At 26.8% G+C, this 20,635-nt stretch overlaps 1 protein-coding gene across 3 annotated transcripts in view; it reads right to left on the reverse strand.

Moving 5' to 3' along the window:
• Window positions 1-20,635, reverse strand: part of LOC114131757 (neuroligin-4, X-linked-like) — a 502,436-nt gene that overhangs the window by 57,822 nt on the left and 423,979 nt on the right. For all 3 annotated transcript variants that reach the window (XM_050199849.1, XM_050199848.1, XM_050199850.1), the window contains 3 exons: window positions 8,177-8,461; window positions 3,227-3,482; window positions 2,943-3,165 (listed from right to left, as the gene is read on the reverse strand). In XM_050199849.1, coding sequence (XP_050055806.1) covers window positions 2,943-3,165; window positions 3,227-3,482; window positions 8,177-8,461 — 764 coding nt within the window. The remainder of the gene's footprint in view (window positions 1-2,942; window positions 3,166-3,226; window positions 3,483-8,176; window positions 8,462-20,635) is intronic.

Genomic DNA, 20,635 nt, shown 5'->3' on the forward strand with positions numbered 1-20,635 from the left:
TTGTTTCTTTGATTTTTACTTAGGATTGAATGGATTGAGAAAAGTATTTTTGTATGAGGTATCTTAGTGTTCACCAATTCATGCGATTTTCACAACGCTTTTCACATTATGAATTTTATAATAAATTTGTGGTTTAGAGATCGGATTTCAGAATAATAATTTCTAAACTGTCTCGTGCAGAATTACTTTAATCATTAGTACAAAACCACAAAAAAAGGTTGACAAAACATTTCATAATTAAACCAACCTACCAAACATTTAAGTGGAATTGAATACCAATAGTTTTTAATTTAAATTAACTTTAAATGTCTAAATTAATTATAATAGTTATAACCCTAATTCTATATTAATTATATATAAATATATTTGCTTATTTTTGTGTTTTTTTTTAATTATTTCATTGATCACTAAAAAATAGTTTTCCGAAGAAATTGGATTTATCGCTGCTATGCAGGTGGGAAAAGCACTCGTTTTATATTTAATACCGTTAGTGTGTATTGGACAAGTAATACAACTATAGCAATATGTATATAGGTACCAATGGAATACAAAATAATGTAACCCTATAGTGCTCGCTCATGTTACAATCATTCCATTAACAAATGTGTCTGATGCAAAAACTAACATATCGATATATTTTTACCTTCGATGAGTTATTTGTTTCGGGAGTTCATTTAGTTTATAAAGATTGATATAATGGTATTTCCTAGAAATAAATGCTGATTGGAATATCGGACGTTGACATTGTATGCTATATGGTTATTGATTTATTAATTTAGATGCGTTACATAAACGAATAGCAAGCATTATATTTTGTGCATACTGCTTTTCGTTATTATTTTGGAATAATAATAATCAAAGCCTATTTCGAAAATCGTATGTTTATGATTAGGTATGTTTATCCATTTAAAACGATAGAAATTATATCATGTAAAATGGACCAAAAAATACATAAAGGGTTTCTTTTTGTGATTTTTTTTTTAATTTCTACTAATTGATGTGACAATATATCATATTAAAAATATGAAATAACTAAAAAATTAGATCAATATGACAGTGTTTATTACGCGTGATGAAAAATTAATTTCTAGATTTTTCCGGGAAAAGAAACACTGTAATGAAAAATTATAGGAGTATTTTCACAGAAAAAAAACTTTATTACAACATATTTTACTAAATGTCAAATGAATTAATAACTATTTAGTTGCAAATAATTCAATCGGTGATACATTATGTAATTTAATCTATTTTCACTTTTTGAATTCTTAATACATTTTTGTGTCATTATTATTATTTTTTTTAATAATAATATACGTTGAAAAAAATGTAAACAAAACTATTACAAAAGCTTCGTAGTTCATACTCTAATATTAACAAAAAACCAATGATAGAATTCAGTTTCTAGTTTAATTTTTCAATTAGGAAATAACTATAAAATAAATGTTAAGAAAAAATACATTTTTCCATTATTCCTTTAATCTAAATTTTGTAGTTAATTATTTTTGACTTATGTTAAAGGAATCATCAACTTATTTGAATAGATAAAAATGAAAAAATGTACGGACCAAAACATATAATATTTTATTCCAATTTTAAAATGAAATTAAATGTAAGTATTTATTAATATTATTTTAGAATATAGTGTGTAAATATTATATAAATATTGATAACTTTTTTGAATTTCCTTTGTAATATTATTATTATATTAAAACTTCGCCAACGTGATAGCATAATGCGAATCATGCTTCGATTTTATACGTATTACTAGTTACTTACAAAGGTAAAAAAAATACTTATTACTCATATATTTATATTTCATTTATGGCTCAAGTCATAATATCATGGCTGGATAAGAATGTATTATTTTAATATTTATAAGAGAAACTGGAAAAAAAAGAATTATATTTTAGTGAAAAAAAGAAAAAATAGGGTTACATAATTCATGATAATTAACACGATTCGTTAAAATATAATGTAATTGTATTGTATTGATAACTTATCACTAAAATTAAAAAAAAATGAGAAAATAATATGAATAAGGCATTTGTTTATAGACTGGATGGTTTTAATTAAAACTATCTAATAAATTATAATGTTATTAAAATAAGAGTATTCATAATATATAGGAAGGATTTCGTTATTAAAGTAGAGGTGTTTTATACACATATATTTTATGAACTATTTATATTGGTGAGTAAGCAAGCAATACATATATTTTCATTCATTACATTTTCTGTTATTCGATATGTGCAATTATGTTGGTAATTATAAGACCGTATTATATAAAGCACAAACGACTATAATACCTATATAAAAAAAAATAAAAATATATGATTTTTAAAATTACCGTGGTTACGTTAATCATGCTTAACGGTTACTAAAATGTTGTATACCTCATTTATTACATGAAAAATATCTTGGATATTTATTTTTTGGTTATGATAAAGCAGTATCGTTATTGTGATTACATATTATCAGAATTGCATAATAGATCGAATTTGAAAATCGTAATACTACGTATACTGTTCAAATTGCCCGTTAGTTGATATAATCGAAACTAATATTAGAAGAGATACTAATTTTCAGTTCCTGTGGTGCACATCATATACACGTTTACAAATTATTATGAAATTATGTGTATGTATTGTATATATATATTGTATATATATATAATATATATATACATATATATAATTGCTGTTTCTCGTTATACTGAACGGTATTAATTCATGCTTTTAGGTACATTCAAATCTGAATACCAAATTTTTTATAATACGAAAAAATCGATTTCCGAATGTATAAAACGACGACATACATTTAAAATGCATTTCATTGTAATTATTAATAAAAACAAAATACGTAGGTATGTCATTATTTTTTTCTGCTATTTTAAACCTTCCAAACTAATAAATCTTAAGCTATGTACCAAAGTAAGAACTCACTTGTTGATAATCCCCGTACTTCGTTTGGTAATCGAACACGAACAAGTACGAGTTCCTGCGATTAGCCGAATGAAGATCGGCGGTGTTGATCACGGGCGCAACGACTTGGGCGTCGGACAGGGCTTCCAACGTCTCGTCTCTGATGTTCACCGGATGTTGTACTGGCCTGTCCCAGTCTGTGTATTCGTTTACGATGGTCGCTAAGATTTCAGTCAAATGGTACCTGCAAAGGAAACGTGCAAATTACGATCGGTTTAAGGACCGAGGGGTCGGTGTTCGCTCACTTGTATGTGTTTTTGACGTAAGTCTTTAGAATTTTAGTCCTCCGGTCGGCTTCGATACCGTATTGGACATCGTCGCCGGTAAATGCGAAAAACGATTCGGCCCGCACCACGCCTAACATCAGATCGAATCTAGACAACCGGGAAAGCAACCGTTGTCGGGCTGACGGATTAGCGAGAATAGCTGGACCGAAACCATTGGCTAAAACTAATTCGTTTGGATCCTCTGGCGGTCTACCGGGTCCATTATCTTGACCGTCTAAAATAAAAGAATAAAGGAGATTTTCGTTAGATTATTTATGCGATAGTGACTGTATTATAATTGGTGAATGATAATTAATAATAATTAAGAGCAGGTATATTATTCCAGTAATGGTTCTTAGTAAGATGTTACATGTTCGGCAATATTTTTGTAATAATAATTATAATTATACTACTATTATAGGTTAGTTATTCGAATTTATTGAAACCGTATAATTGAGAAGTTTTATATAATTCCGTATACTTAACAATACGTAATATAGTAGTGTGCTTATCTTAAACTTTGATAAGAGACTTTTTATCGTATTTATAATTATCTTATTCATTCCATAAAAGTGTAACTTTAACTTGTTTATGAGAGTATACTGCATAAAAAAAATATATTTTATTTTATTTTTTTGTTAAAAATAAATAATTTTTTAATTAAAAATGTTTACATTAAAATATTTTTTTGTTTAAATAATTAATTGTGATGTTTATAATATTATTATGAAATACCTACTATGTGAAGTAAATATCGTGATATTAATAATATTATATAGTTATTGTTATAATACTTGTCAATAAGTTATTAGTAGGCACTAATCGTAAACACTTATCGTCATGTTTTTATATTGACTATATGGAGAGCGAAAATCCCCTCGTTCTTTTTAATTTTTTTTTTTTTTTTGTTTCAAAGTATGCCATTTTTATATAGCTAGGATGATCTGGCAAATCTGGACTCCATACAATTAACTCAACTTTTTTTGTTAATAGTCTTATAAGTAAATATACATCAACTTATGTACAATAAACGCACATGTATTCATACTCCCACACGAATTCCATTAGCTAAGTATTTGTCGACAGTCCAACCGCTGCTGATTGAGCTACTCAGCTACTCATACCACTATAAACACTTAACACATACCTGTCACACGTACAGCATATACTGATCAATCTATAGTGGTCAACAAATATCAATAGAATAAACCATGAAGTCCTTATTTGAAATAGGAACAACCTTTAACGATAAAAATAAAAATTGCATTGTGTTCACTTTTTACTATTTATTTATTTGAATTTTTATTTATACTTGTCCCAGTATTTTCGATGTGAATTCGAACACATAACAAACAATAATCGGTGAAACTGATCAAACATTAATGATTCGGCAGTCAGTGATACGGAAGTCGGCCGGAAATAAGTAGACTAAGATTTATAAATACCGGAGGGTGCCGCAAAGGGTATTGTATCGCTTACTGCGAGAGACGGGAGCGAGAGTTGATGACTCATCGCACCGGATTGTCAGTACAACATGAGATAATCTTACACAGGAAACTGTAAGTTATGGAATCTGATGAATAAATGTATACAAAAATCAGAGTGAAAATTCAACAACGATCGGAGGAGTGAGGACATAAACAAAGAATTATTTATGAAAGGTTTATACTTTATTTCTTGTCATTATTGTTGTCACTTGTGCTATTTATTATTTATATTTTGAAATCACGTATAAACAAACAACAAAATATATATATATATATATATATTTTTTTATAATAAGTAGCAGGAATTAAACGTTATACGAAAGAAATACATCAAGGTGAACAATATATTAAAAACAAAAGCAGTTTCTGAACATTGATTTCTGGTCATGTGGAAATGACGGAAACAACAAAAGATTTGAACCCTTTAAACAAAATAAAAACAAAACATTAATCAGTTCATAAAAATATCGAATTATAAGTTATAACCAATAACAATATGCGATAAGGTTGTAAATAAAGGTAATGAAAGAAAATATAATGTCTCAAGAAAACGAGAGCAGTAAAAATAATAAAAACACTCACAAACGCATTGGTTAGGACACTAAACACAATATCGTGTCGAGAAAGGAAAAAAAAACAAAAATTACGATAATCAGCGGCCAACTGTAGGGTTAGACACACACGGCGGCGGTTTACCGGCATGAATATCAAACGCCCAATCTAAAACTATATTCGTGCACCGTCAGCAAGATTGTTAATAAACTCGGTCGTCTAAAAGTTGTTTGGCAATATTATACATTCGGATATGACGTACGATAATGTACTGCCTAACGAGTTTGCGTAATGCAATTCGGCCGAATTTCATGCGTGTTAAAGCCAACGTCACGGGGACCACAATATCCGAAATTACGTTTTGTTTGAACTTGTAAACAACGCATCGGTTTAATTTATCACGTAATCGCAACGGCAGATTGCAGGTATACACTAGGTATCATAGAATATCGTACTCTCGAATGCGGTGTGGTGTCGTTCGGTGTCGACATCGTACCGGCTGACAATTATTAGTTTAGTAAGCGTCTTCTCTGCTTATTATTCGTACACACGTCGAGCACTGCTGTAATGGGCGAACGCGCCGACAAAACGTGAACGAGAAGGACGTTAAGATACAACGTCCTGTTAAGATATAGCGTCAACCGCGTATACGGGTTGAAAACGGCAAAGAAAATTGCATTTTTCGTCGGAAGGAAATTATTACGGATGGTATTCGATAATCAACTACGACTTTGGAATCTGACTTATTTTCGGCAAACAATAAAGATTCCTCGAGTGTGTCATTCGTATAATAATTTATCAAAATCGTGATGCTAGGTATATATTATCTTAAGTCGAGACCGTACAAGAAATACATTATACTCGCATGCACACCTTCTCCGTACACCCGGCAATGTATCCATTCATTCACATAAAAATTCGCGTATTCAAAACTCGGCGCTCTACAAACCAATACCATTTATTCAGGTCAACCTAACCGAAACCTCTCCGGAACCATTAGCATGAACGATAAGAGCCCTCCCGGGATAAACAAAACCTCGTCGAGTTCCTCGCACTTTGGATTAAGTTTCCAATGGAAACCAATACTCTCCGGGAGGCAGGCAGCGATAAAGAGGTTTTTTCGTTTCCGGGGTAATATTTTTTTATTTTTTTACTATTGTTATTGTCCTTATCCTTCCCTCCGTGATTTAAGATCGAGACGAATGTAAATTTGTATTCAAAGCAATTAGCGCACGTTTGTCTGTAACGACTAGTATATACCTGTATATATATATATATATAATATGGATTGGAAATAATGACGACTGTGTTTTACTATTATTATTTAATTTTTTTTATTCCGTTTCCGCATTAATGACTTCCACAAATTACAAGACTGTGTAATAAAGTGTTTCTTTTTTGTTATGTTCACGCAGTGATTCATCATAGCGTGTTAAAACTACACATTTTTAAAAAATGACTTAAAAAAAGTTTCAACGCATTGCGGACTTCATTTGATTACAAAACAGATACGGTTGGCTGAGTTGTAAGTTGTTATTTGATACGGCTTCACCTGGTTTTGGCAATTTAAGCGTCTTAATTTTTCATCCATTAAAGTTATTCATAAATTTAAATCATTGTAATTGTATGTTTTTAAAAATTATTATTTATATATATATATATATATATGTGTATATTACATTATTTATTATATGAAAAGCCCTTTTATTATTTATTATATACAAAAATAAAGAACTTTGTGAATTTGGAGTTTTTAAATTAATCATATATTTTACACTATTTATCTATATTCTATATAGTAAATACATTACTGTTTCGTTTTTAAATAAGATTATGTTAGTTGAAGTTTATTGAAAATAAATTAGAAAGACCATCGGTAAATTTTGTAATTCTTTCGAAAATTAAACATGTTTTGCTTAATTGAAAAAAAAATAATTTACTGAAAGAATATACATTTACAGAACATAACTGAAAGAAATGTAAGTACCTAATTAAAAATTTACTCTTAAATTTCGAATGACATAATAATAAATTATTGTTTATAACCTTATAAGTACATTAGTATAATAAATAATTAATAAAATAAGTCAAATTACTGTCATAAAAAATGTGAAACTATTTGATTATATAAGGTACTCAGATAAAATAATATTATTTAGTAGTGGTAAATTCAAATTATAAAATGTGTTCTATACGTTGAAATATAAGTGGTTTTAGATAAATCTATTAATAAATATAACAGTATTTGCGAATTACACTATACAGATTTTAATTTTAAAAACTTATGTTTTTTTTTATTTCGTAAGCATACAATTTTCCGCTCACTTAATAATTTCCTACTTCAAATTCTTTTAAATTGCTGTTACCGTGCACACAAATTTAAATTTGTAAAGTTAAATTAAATTGTGAAAAATTATTTTTTTGTTTGTAAAAATAGTGAAAATTACAATTCACGTAGAAAATTATCAACAACAAGTATATTTCTAATACATTATTACAATAATGCTATCAACAGTTTTTTAAGTTATATAACTACATTACGGGTTATAATTTGTGATGCGCATAAATCTATTCGCATAAATCATTCGTCCAAAGTCGAATGTCTTACGATCTTAGTGACAATATTGTAAGACATTTTTTTCAAAAAAAAAATAAATATAATATAAAAATAAATAAGATGTGATGTACCTATATATTTTTAACATCAAAAGCTCTGTATAAATGTGTACTAGCAAAATGAAGTTTAGATTTAATTTTTTAATTATTATTTCAGTCGTATTATAATATTTTGGAAATTTCTTCCTATATAAATGTATTAAAAAGTACAATTCTAAAAATTCTACGACATGATTAGGTTGAACAAATATATTAATACTATTATTTTTCTCACTCGATTGGGAATTGGTTCTGCTGGACTCAGCAGCAGTCCCGACGTCGATGATAACACCGTCCACGCTGGGCCCGAAGGCAGTGGTAAACTCGGGTACGTGGAGCTGCGCGTTCAATAACTGTTCCAGCGGTGTGTTACGCAGGCAGTTGAGCAGATGCAAGTGTTGCAAGTCCGGCGAACAGTTGACCAACTTGGCCACCTGATGGCCGTAGAACACAGGGTCTCTGACCAGAGACAGCGGACTTAGCGGAGAACCACTGAGCAGGATAGCCCGATGGAATAAGACTAAAAAAAATAAAAGTACAAAAACATTATGAAAAAAAAATAATAAAGAACCAATTGATAATAATATTACAATCACGAGTGATTGTCTCGTGTATTATAGGACTGATTTTCGTTTGGGGTTATCGTTATCACGTTTTTGCACGCGTTTTCTCAAACCTTCGATTTCTGACGAAAAATATATATTATCGGTAAAATGCCCTCACTATTCGAACCATTATATCATTACATATTGTTATTACGTTCCGTTTGAAATTTTGCTTTTATATCGTGATCATTTATGTGGTCGTGTTAAACGTATTTTCTATAGTGTTCACAAATTTTAACGAAGATGATTTTTGCTCCTAATGGCTTCCCTGTGATAATTATTTTCGAACTTAAACGAAGCAAAAATAGATGGATTAAAATAACGAAAACGTGACGTAAATAATATTATTATTGTATCGAAATTGTGTTTCGAGCTTGTAAAAATCGACTTTTTTCTAAATACCAAGAGCTGTATGCACATATTATAATAAAATAGGCTAATTAATATTTAAAACTATAAATTATTTATTTAGTTAACATTTTTTTATTCCATCTCTAAATTGTTGACTGTAATAATTAATTAAGCAATTATCAAATTGTGTTTGAATAATTATTAATGTTAACAAATATCATGATGCTAATTCTAATTGAATTACGCTCGTGTTCTTGACATACTGCGGTTTTATAATATAATATATATGATTATTAATTAACTATTTCATACTTATTTTGTAAATGGTTTCAAACAGATTATATTCTGTAAAATAATTAGAATACGAAACTACAATTACTTTTTAATTAATATTTTATGATGTTCTATTTTTTTTAAATAAAATAGAATATTATCCTTCTATAACGTACAATATTAGAACATGTTATACAAAGATATACTTAAGTTATACTAAATATTAAAATCATATTTTGAGCTTATGAAACTACTTCATTTCTCTTTATTATCAAATAACATAACAATTGTTTGAGTTTTAAGAAAATCAAATAAAATGTTATTGCATATATTATACGCAAATATTACAAGGAATGTAATAAATTGTTACTTCAATATAGTTTTAATAATAGCAATCTCTTTATGAAATCCTGAATAGGAATTATGTGATTTATTTTCTTAAGTGATTTAATGTTTATAGAATATATTATTACTATGTAGCATTAAACCGTTGCATTAATTGAGGTTTATGGTGAAATTTTAGATATCTAAATAGTACAATAATTGATTAAATTATAAAAAAAAAATTATATGTATATATATAATATATATATTATAATATATGTAATTTAGGTTTATATATATATTGTTATATTTGAATTGAACTTGAGTTACAGTATAGCACTTTAACATACTTGCTATTAAATTTAATATGGAAACTTTGGAATCAAGAATACAATTGAATTGTAAATGCTTGTTATATAACTTATTCTAAGATCGATTGCACCAAAATGTAATCCACTAATTTATTATTCTTCTCTACTTTGAGTTCTACTTCCATATGGTCCAAATCGTTTTTACAAAGATCATTGTATTATCACGCTCATTAACATACATTTTAAAGAAATCTGCTGAAAACCTAACATTTATTATGCAAAAAAAAAAGTTAGCTTAAAAATAAAAAATACATAAATAATAATTATAATGATTATTATAAAAAGGTATGATAATAAGAATTTTAGAAAATACAGTAGATTAATATTTAATTATTAGCATGAAAATATGCATCATCGAGTTTTTTTTATGAAATATATTAATTATTTAACTACCTTTTACGAACTTATAACAACACATTTTGTTAATTAATATATTTTATTAATAAATACATTTAGTAATTTCATATTTATTTTGATGATTTTAGATTTATTTTGCATTAACAATGAATTTTCCAATCTAATTATAAAAATAATAAGATATTTATAAACGTTAAAACATCAACGATATATTTCATTTATAAATTTAACTAATACTTTTACATTAGTAACGATTTTATAATGATCCGAGCAAGGACTTGACCTAACGTTATTGCAGTATAACATCCAAAGTGCACAGTAGAACTTAAGTCACATTAATATCACATTACATTTCTTTTTATGATAAAAAAAATTTAAATTCTTTTAATAAAAACCATATTATCTTATTGTTGGTTGAGTATTTATTTCATTACTTATTAATTATTAAATAAAATGATAATTTTATAGCATAATATGTTTGAAGCACATTTTTTTATAGATAGGAGTGAAACAAAAATAGTATATATTTAATATTACTACTTTGGTGTTTAATATATAACTGTAGTTTAATCAAACATTGATGCAAAAGTACGGTAGGTTTGGAGCATTGTAAAGGTTATCAACGGGTTTTAGAACAAAATGTATTGGATTTTTAACATTGATAATAAAACTACAAATACAAGAAGCTACAAATTGCTAAACGTAATAGCTAGGTGATAATAATAAATAATAAAAAAATAATAAAGCAGTCTTCTGATTTATGTTAAATTTAATATTTGGTAAAACCATAATTATTATGAATGAGAGTTCAGACTTGTAAAAAATAAAATAAAAAAGAAGAAGACATATAACATATATATATGAAAATAATATGAACAAAATATTTTGTACTAAAAATACATTGTGCATATGTAAAATATAATAATGGAAACAAATAACTGTTTTGAACAATAGCAACATAATAATCTATGTGTAAAAATGAGAGAATATAACGCAATTCAATGTTCAAAAATCAGAATTTATATTACATACTTTAAATAACATAATATTGAATTTTTAATTTTTTTTTTTACAGATAAAAAAAGAAACCGAGAATCCTAAGTTATTGATAAAATTAAATTATTATTTAAAACAAGAGCCGTGATACAAACAATAACTAAGTTTTTAATGTTTGATTAAAAGTTAATTAATTAATTTGTTTATAAATACAAAATGATTGTTTTAAAATGAGTTAAAAAAAATTATAATTTTGACATGAAGTAGGTAAATATTATACTAAGAGGTATAAAAAAATTCTTATATTAGACTTGAAGTGATTATCGTATTGTACAGATAAATGCATTGTTATTAAAAATCTCATTAAAATAAAACATTTTTCAAAATATAACATAACATTTTAATAATCGTTTAATTTATTTTCAATAAAATTAACTTAAAAGATATTTAAGTATTAAGTTATTTAGGTTTTTTTATCCCCGAGTAACCCGTAATTTTAATACTCTGAGGTTTGATAATCAGAAAGAGGTTTATATACAATTTAAAAAAAATAAAGATACAAAAAACAATAAAAAGACAAAATATAAGATCAATGATCGTAAGGTCACTATAGCCTATAACTAAGGTTTGTTTTAAAAAATCATATGCACATAAATATTGATCCTTTAATAATGTTCATGTGTTTTTGAATTGTTTATTATATTATTTCATATTTTATAAAAATGCTAATAAAACTTATTTTTATAGCATTGGTCAAAAATAATGCACAACTTATTCCACTCCAAATCCAGAATTATACACATTTTATTAATCATATTGCTGTTAATTAAACAATAATAAATATTACTATTTTTTTTTAGAATAAATTATTCTTAATATTTTATAAATTATATAAGATTGTGTAACATCATTCAATTCTACAACAAATATTGACGGTTTACCTATACAGTCATAATAACGCGAATGCAATATTTTTAAATTCATAAAAATGTATTTTCGTATGCAATGAAATTTGATCCTGTGGTATTTTTAACTTCAACAGAAAAATAATCTGAAAATTTAACTATTAAAATTCACTCATTATATTACAAGAAATATTTTATCAAAATCATCGCCGTGAAAACTGATATTATATAGTTTGAATATTCTTAAGTTTAATTATAGGTTTGAATTTGTTTTTTCTTCTCAAGTATCAACATAAACATCGTAAAATACGTTTAATGAGATTATGGTAGATATCGATTTCAAATATTTGTGATATTTTATTCGATCAGAAAACTTTGGTATCGGATAAGCACAAACTTCTACGGCTTAATTGTCCGCGTATAGAGTCCCTTTTATCTGCAAATGATTAAGGGCTTTAGCGTACTTGGCATATTATAACAACGCAGCCATAAACTGTCCCATATAAAATCCCACAACGAACACACACACACAAATATAAATATATATATATTTATAAATATATTATATGATCAGACCGAACTGTTAACGTAAAGTTTTATACTTGTATTCTCTAATGGACACTAGTTGTCAGCAATTTAAAATAATACGTTATTTTTAGCATATGATTAGATTCTATTTAATTTAAGTATCCTATTTGATATTTATCATGCATGGAGATTTAATGTTTTTTTTTTTTTTTTTTAATAGATATACAATACAATATTAAGTGAGTATGCTATCATTATAGAATATTATTTAATTGTCTAATTTATTGTAATATAACAAAATAATACATATTTTATGATATAAATAACATGATATTATGTACGTATAGTGTCGTAGTACATATTGTATTGTTGTATCCGATTTTAATGATAAATTGCTATAAATTAAAATGGAAATGGGAATGCTATTTGTTTAAAAAAATGAATACACTTGCTTATCTAAAGAGCGTGATGGTTTTATTGTTGATTCGATTTCCAAAAAGTAATTTTAATAATATTATTAAGGTATCAATACTGCATTTTGATATTTTAAAACAATTTAGACTTAATAAAAACATTTTTTGAATTACAAAAACAATTCCAAATAATTTGAACTACTGCTATTAAATAGCCAATATAAATAAAATGATGAACTCATTTGAATTTTGAAATTCTTGACTTTATAAATGTAATATTATGTTTAATATATAATATTACATTTTTCCACGACGAGAACTTAAAAATGTGTAATACATTGAAACGTTTACAGCTTCATCGTACTTTAAAACATTTTTTGTAAGCATTTATTTTACGCGACTTTGCAGTAGTTTGTATAATTGTATTCTACTTGTTGGGTGCCCATTGTTTTGTGGTTGCTGATGGAAACACATTTCTCTACGTTTACATCAGAAACGTCGGACCGTTGTCCTTTCTGTGTGTTCATTTTCAGTTACATTGTATCAACATGCCTATATTGTCACAAGAAGTTAATTTATTTATTCATTACTTATTCATTATGAATAGTGGTTTCGGTAAACAGCAAACGTATTTCATGAAATCGATCTTTTTTAATAGTTAGTGTGAAATGTGAATGCATGTTTTAGATAATATTCTAAACCACTTGAATATTCAAATAATAGTTTAAAAATTAGATTAATAAATAGATTTGAATGAATTGTTTATGCATAATATGATAAATATGGAGTTTATTATTTTCTTTTGTTTTAAATATTTTACTACATATTTTATTATATTGCACTCGTATGAAAAAGTTGATTCAGAAATCATGTTCGTGTTCTAATTTTTATAATTATCATAAGTAGAAATTCTGATTTTTTAAATTTGTATGCATATTCATATTTTAAGGACCATGTTTTTAAATACTTAGATTTATTATAAATTATTTATTTAGATACTTTTAAAAGCATTTTCAAAAACACTGAGAATACTTTAAATTATTAACACTATTTCAGTAATGTTATTGTTATGTTTGAAGAAAAATGTATTTCATTTTTAATAGTGTAAAATCTTATCTTAAACGCTCTCTGAAAAGATGATGTATGATTTAGTGAATTATTATTGTCATAACAATTATAGAAACAGAAGACGCTTACAAAATAGGTTTGAACTAAGTTTTAAAATAATGTATAGGTAAGCTTAAATGAAAAGTGAAAGGTATATTATATTATTATAGCTTGATGTAGATAATATTTGAAAATAATGAATAAAATTATAATTCGTTTATTTATCGACATTCGTTCTCAATATACGATTTTAATATAATTATTACATTTTTTGAATAAGTTAAAAAAATAAGATATTACAATGTTATATTTTAATGAACAAGTGTTTATGAATTTTAAATAGAATAATAATATATTATATTAGTTAATTTATGCATCTACTATTATATGTTTATATATATCAAAAGTAAAAAAAGTTATTAATTAATAATTTTAATTCGATAAAATATTAAATATATAATTCTTAAATCGCATATATTTGATCTACGAATAATACATAAATTTACTATAGTTAGTAAAAAGTGGCTTAACTATGAAAAAAGATTGACTTTATTTTGCCACGGCTATTGAAAAACTTAAATTACGCTATTGAACTATAATGAAAGTACTATAATATGTATGCCAATAAAGGGGTAACATATAGATAGTTAGACCAATCTACTTGGTTTATCTGAACTTATACGATTGAGAATTTATTAGAAATTGAAGCATTATACTTATCATAATAATATAAAAATAATGTAATAGATTCAATGTCAATCATCACACACAAACTCGTGTATATCATAATTTATAATACTTGTTGTTTAGTTTTTTTTTTTTCGGAGACGTAAAGTTGTGAAAACATTTTTACGCTTCTTCGTGATGTAAGTGAACAGCCATTTTTTAAACTGTTTTTGGAGGAATACCTACGGTCAGCAGGTGTGGCTTTTAATGGTCAGCCGGGAAAACCCGTCAAGAAACTAGCATTTGGCACAAAGAATAGAGAGAGTGCAAAAAACCATCGGCGCGCACAGATATATTTAGATAAAGTGGCATTACTTAAATGTATGCCCGAAATTGCCTGTTGTTAACGACCGCACGCGGAGACACGAGCTGGGTAGGGATTTGCTCGCAATAAATTCCGGTGGTCCAAAAACCCGGGGAAAAAGCTAATTTTTTTACCACACTCCGTGACGTTGGAGTGCGCAATCAGTGCATCGAGGGAAAAAAAATAAATCACCACCCAATTTTTTTTTTTTCATTTATTATAATATATATTATATATACAACTATATAGTATAATTCTCTTCTCCCTTCACGCTACATCTCTTCGACAATATAATATGTACTTAGGTTCGTCATATACGGGAAATAATATAATATTTATAATATTTTTATACAGGTATATTATAAACAATTTTAACTTATATCTAGCTGTTGTAAGCGTATTCAAAAATTTAACAAAAAAATAATCTTATATTTATACAAAGTATAATGAAGGATAGTAATATAATGTCTATACGAGTACGTTCAATTATTGACGAACATAAAATATTATTCATCGTCACTCGTTATTTTACGGCTTAATTCGACTTACGTTATCTGCTGTTGATAAAATATGATATTTTATTCACGAAGACCATAAAATATTTCACTACTCAAGTGAGTATATTATAATAACTAAATTTTCAACCCGAAGAGATACTCAAATACTATGTGTACGAAAATAATTGTACCATATTTCCTTTTACAGATACCTAGATATACATCTGTATTATACTTTTACAATAAAACCGAAATTGTTGTTGATTTTAAAACTAAATTATATTTACTAAAATAATAATAATGAATAATAATTAATTTCCGAGGTGGATGTCATTCTATGTAATATGTAAAACAAATTAAAAACACTAACATAATCAAACACAGAGTTTTAGAAGTTGAATACAAAAATGTCAATCGAACGTTGTCAATAATACAAACAATAGATGCTTTCATACACTTTTTTCAGGATAATAATATTAATCTGTAAAATATGTCTTATCATGGACATTTTATTATTATTTTATGATTAACACGGGAGGGAAAAGTTTCAAAGAATACATGTATTATCTATAGTTAAGATTAAAATACATTTTTCGAATAGTTTTTGACGTGGAAGAATTCTATATATGTCGTCAACTGACGAAAATACAATGGTATTTGAAATTCGTTAAGGAATTTCATCAACATAATAATATTTAATTACACATAATACATACAAAAATATCAATAAATTATACGAATTTATTTGACGATACGAGCTATACTGTAAAATATTTGAGTATCGGTATTTAAGTATATTTCTTTATTGTATTATACTCGTATCTAATTTTAGTAGGTATCACAGTCGTAATAATATTGAAAGGTAAATAACCTTAAAGTTTTTGATGTGGAGTACTTTTTTTTCTACAACAATACTTTCTAGTGAGTTTGTGAATAAAGGATAATGTGCATGGGTTACCACGGATCTATATATATTATTATTCATTAGCGGAGCCGCACAAATCACATAAATCCTATAAGTGAATATTGAAATCGCAGTGTAATAAAGTGACCACCAGTCGTAAATCCGTAAAAACGTGCATTACCGTATAATGGAATTATCCTCTAGCAGTATAATAGAGTTTACATATTATATATTTATAATACCGAACCTACCCGATAACTTGGCCGTCTGCAGAAGTAGAGGATCACTGTGGGTGCGCGAGTTGTGATAATTGGTGGTTGTGGGGGGGGGGGGGGAGACTGAATGCTATGTAATATTAAAATCATTATTTTTATAATGATACATCGGACCAATCGAGTGGAAACCCGATGAGACGTCGTCTCCGATCGTCCGTGGCGTGGATTAAAATTTCCGAGAAATTAATTCAAAATCTTCCGCCCACGTGAATAATAATCATTTCGAGTCCGCGCTAATAAGCTACCGGCGCGACGGTCGATGTCGTACTCCAGTTTTAATAATAATAATAATAATCAGACATTCGTCTCGACGAGTATGACGTCTATTGCAGTACATTATATTAAGTCTATAATAATATCATAATATATTATGGTTACAACTATTATATTATTATTATCTCGCGAACACGTGTCATAACACGTCCACCGACGGTTATGTATGTCGTGCACAACGAGAGAATCCTACACGGTATATAATAGTACCACCGAATTAATAATATTACTACACCGCGGACTGTACCTGCGGATTTGATGCGGCGCGAGGGGTAGATTACCGTTGGCGTTGCATTAAAGCAGACAGGTACCCATAACATTAGGGTTTTCCGAGTTATCTCGTTGATAACGCGTCGTCGTTTTCGTAAGTCGTAAATTATGATCAAAAAATTATATACTGTATATTGTATCGTGTTCGAGACTCGCGCGTCATATTATAATACGCGATACAGTTACGGCGATGGACGCGCCATTGAACCAAACGTTTTGTAAGGACGTCATGTGTGCGGCTGTGGACTTGGAAACATTTTTTATAATAATTACGACGACGACGATAACACAATGGCGTGTGGCGGATGCACTTATGTACGACAGTCGATCGGACGACGACGTGAAATCGGCAGCAATAATCGCGCGCGACTATCGTATGCGCATATACTGGTGCAGAGACTACAGCGGTATTATTAATGCACGACGACCCAGTTCGTTTCTACGTACGTACAGCTATATAATATAAACCCATTCGGATATGAATAATGAGTTTTATCTGTATAAATATAATATACATCACGATAACGTAATAATATTATTATACATCGCGCGCTGTCGTGATATTATTATTATTATTATATTGTTTATTACTTCGAAGCCGTTCGTCTTCCAATCGGACTGTCCGAATAACCTCCATAAATTTTGGCATTTTGTTAATCAAACGAAAAACACCGAGGATGACGCGAGTTATGAACGACGATAAATTGTACGCTTACACGGAAACGGTATACTCTATACCGTTTTAAACGCGCTTTTAAACATTCACCCGTGTAAATCTCAACGAAAACCTATTTCATTTCATCTTGAAGTCGTCTATGCTATATGGTCATCTATCGCGTCGTATTAAAATATAGAAAGATATGACGTTCGTTAACAACGAATCATAATAATGATAATAATGAATCTTTTGAAATTGTTTTATGTGATTAGTTATACGAATGTAGAGTAGAACACTTTGAGCTTAAAAATGTAAGTGATTAAAAACTAATGTTTAATTTTTTTTTTTTTTAATAATAACTGGTTAGTATGTATAAAAACACGCCATAAAACATATGATAAGTTATTTAAAATTATGTTAATAATATTATAATATAATATAAATATATAATATTGATCATAAAATATAAAATATTATGATATGAATATAATTAAAAATCGGATGATGTGCTATTTTTTTTCTCACTAAAGTTTCAACAACTTAAGCTCGAAGACATCTGAATAAAATTTATCATGCTAAACAATTGTTATTTTTGTATATAATTATTTACTAATACAATATTAAGTAGTATTAGTTGTATTAGTAGTAAAAATTAGTAAAATTACGAAGACATTTTAATACGAAAAGTGTTAATCAGTCCATGAATTAAATTATTTAATCAAATTTTTATTAAAAAAAAAAAATGTAATTATTAGGTTAGGTTAGATTATAAAATTAACCTTAACCTAACCTATATTAGAAAAATTGTGTAAATTTTAAATAAAAATTAAAAATTTTAAAAATGTTGTTAAAATTTGCGCTATTTTAATTTAAACTTAAACATTTTTGATATTACAATCATAAATATTTTTTTCATCAATATTTTAGTATAATTTTTAACTATTATGTTATAGAAATACTGATTAATTTTTATATTGTGTTTGTATAATAATCTTAAGATAAATGATAGTAGTATTTTTTTCAAATCAAAAAATATCCTAAAATCACCATCATCACTCATTCTACAATGTCATACAGTTGCTTTTTCACCTATCCAAGATAAGGTTAGAAGATTATTGATATTCCCTAGACATTAATTACACACGCCCAAGACAATGCCCTAAAGCTGAAAAGTTTCAGGAAACTTTCCATTGAACAATGACAATAATGTTTTGATAACAAAAAAAAAAAGATGAGAAAGGTGAGAAAAAATATGAAATGTAAACTTTCTTCGTATAAAGTTATCTAAGAACAAGATCTAATTACAAGCCCAAACATCTGTTTTGAATTTAAATTGTCTGATTTGAAAAAGGAAACGAAAACAAAAACTTAAGATATTTTTTCTCTCATATTACAAAATAATCTCTTAAGAATTGAAGAACTTTACCCACTAAATAATATTACATCACAAAGAAAGCATATTATAAGTTGACGGAATTAATTACATTTTTACAACAGCGTACACATTTTGTAACGAATAATATAAATGGTAAAATATACTCTGACGTTTGTATAGTACCTATAATATCGATACAATTATTATATTTCAGTATTGTTTTTAATTTTTGCCATTTTTTTTGTTATATATTTTATTCGCATACGATGTTGTCGCACAATTGGCATATAATAACCAGATGGAAAATTATGATATTATCAACTTGAGTAACTACCTACATTTGTAACGCAGGAACAATTCGAAGTAAAATATTCAATTAAATAGTATGATTTTTGGGATAAGTAATTATAATTATCGTTGGTAAAATACTAAAATTTGAATGATGTATTGTTGCTATATACGTTTATAATTATTATTCTGAATCATTTTTAATGCATAAATTATAATATTATGATGAAATGTAAGAACCCACATGAATATCATTATTAAAATAATTATCACTACAACTGTAAGGTATTATTATTATTATCATTGTTGTCAGTAAATGTATTATTTATTTGGTGGTATGAAAAAGTTCCTTCAAAGTATTAACTGTACAATTTAAAAGAATCATAGTTAATTAAGTAGGTATTGTTTAATAATTTAATAATAGTATAAATTGGTGTTTCTATGATTTCAATTGTCGGAGAAAAAGTGAATAAATTTCAAAATAAAAGTTAAGTGATAATATAGTCTATAAAAATATTATATAACTATAGTTATGAGTCGTTTTTTTAAAAAAAAGTCTGTATATTATAAAACTATATGTTAAATATATTTATGCTATTATTTTGAAAAAAAACCGAAGGTTTTAAGTGAAATTTTTGTCAAAAAATCAAAAAATATATTATTGAATAAAATATATTTGCATTCATTATTTCACTCATTATTTGACTGAGAAAGTTTAATAATTGTCTAAATACGCAAAGGTAAATCATTGTCGTTAATGTGTTTTGAAGTGTTTTAAAATAAATGTGTAATAAATAATATGTGATAAAAATCGACGCTTAAAATAAATAAAAAGTTCTGAAATATAATAAACAAATTTACATTTATATACATAGTATATTTTCAAATAATACA

This window comes from Aphis gossypii, chromosome 2 (genome assembly GCF_020184175.1).
Source record: "Aphis gossypii isolate Hap1 chromosome 2, ASM2018417v2, whole genome shotgun sequence".
NCBI classification, from domain to species: domain Eukaryota; kingdom Metazoa; phylum Arthropoda; class Insecta; order Hemiptera; family Aphididae; genus Aphis; species Aphis gossypii.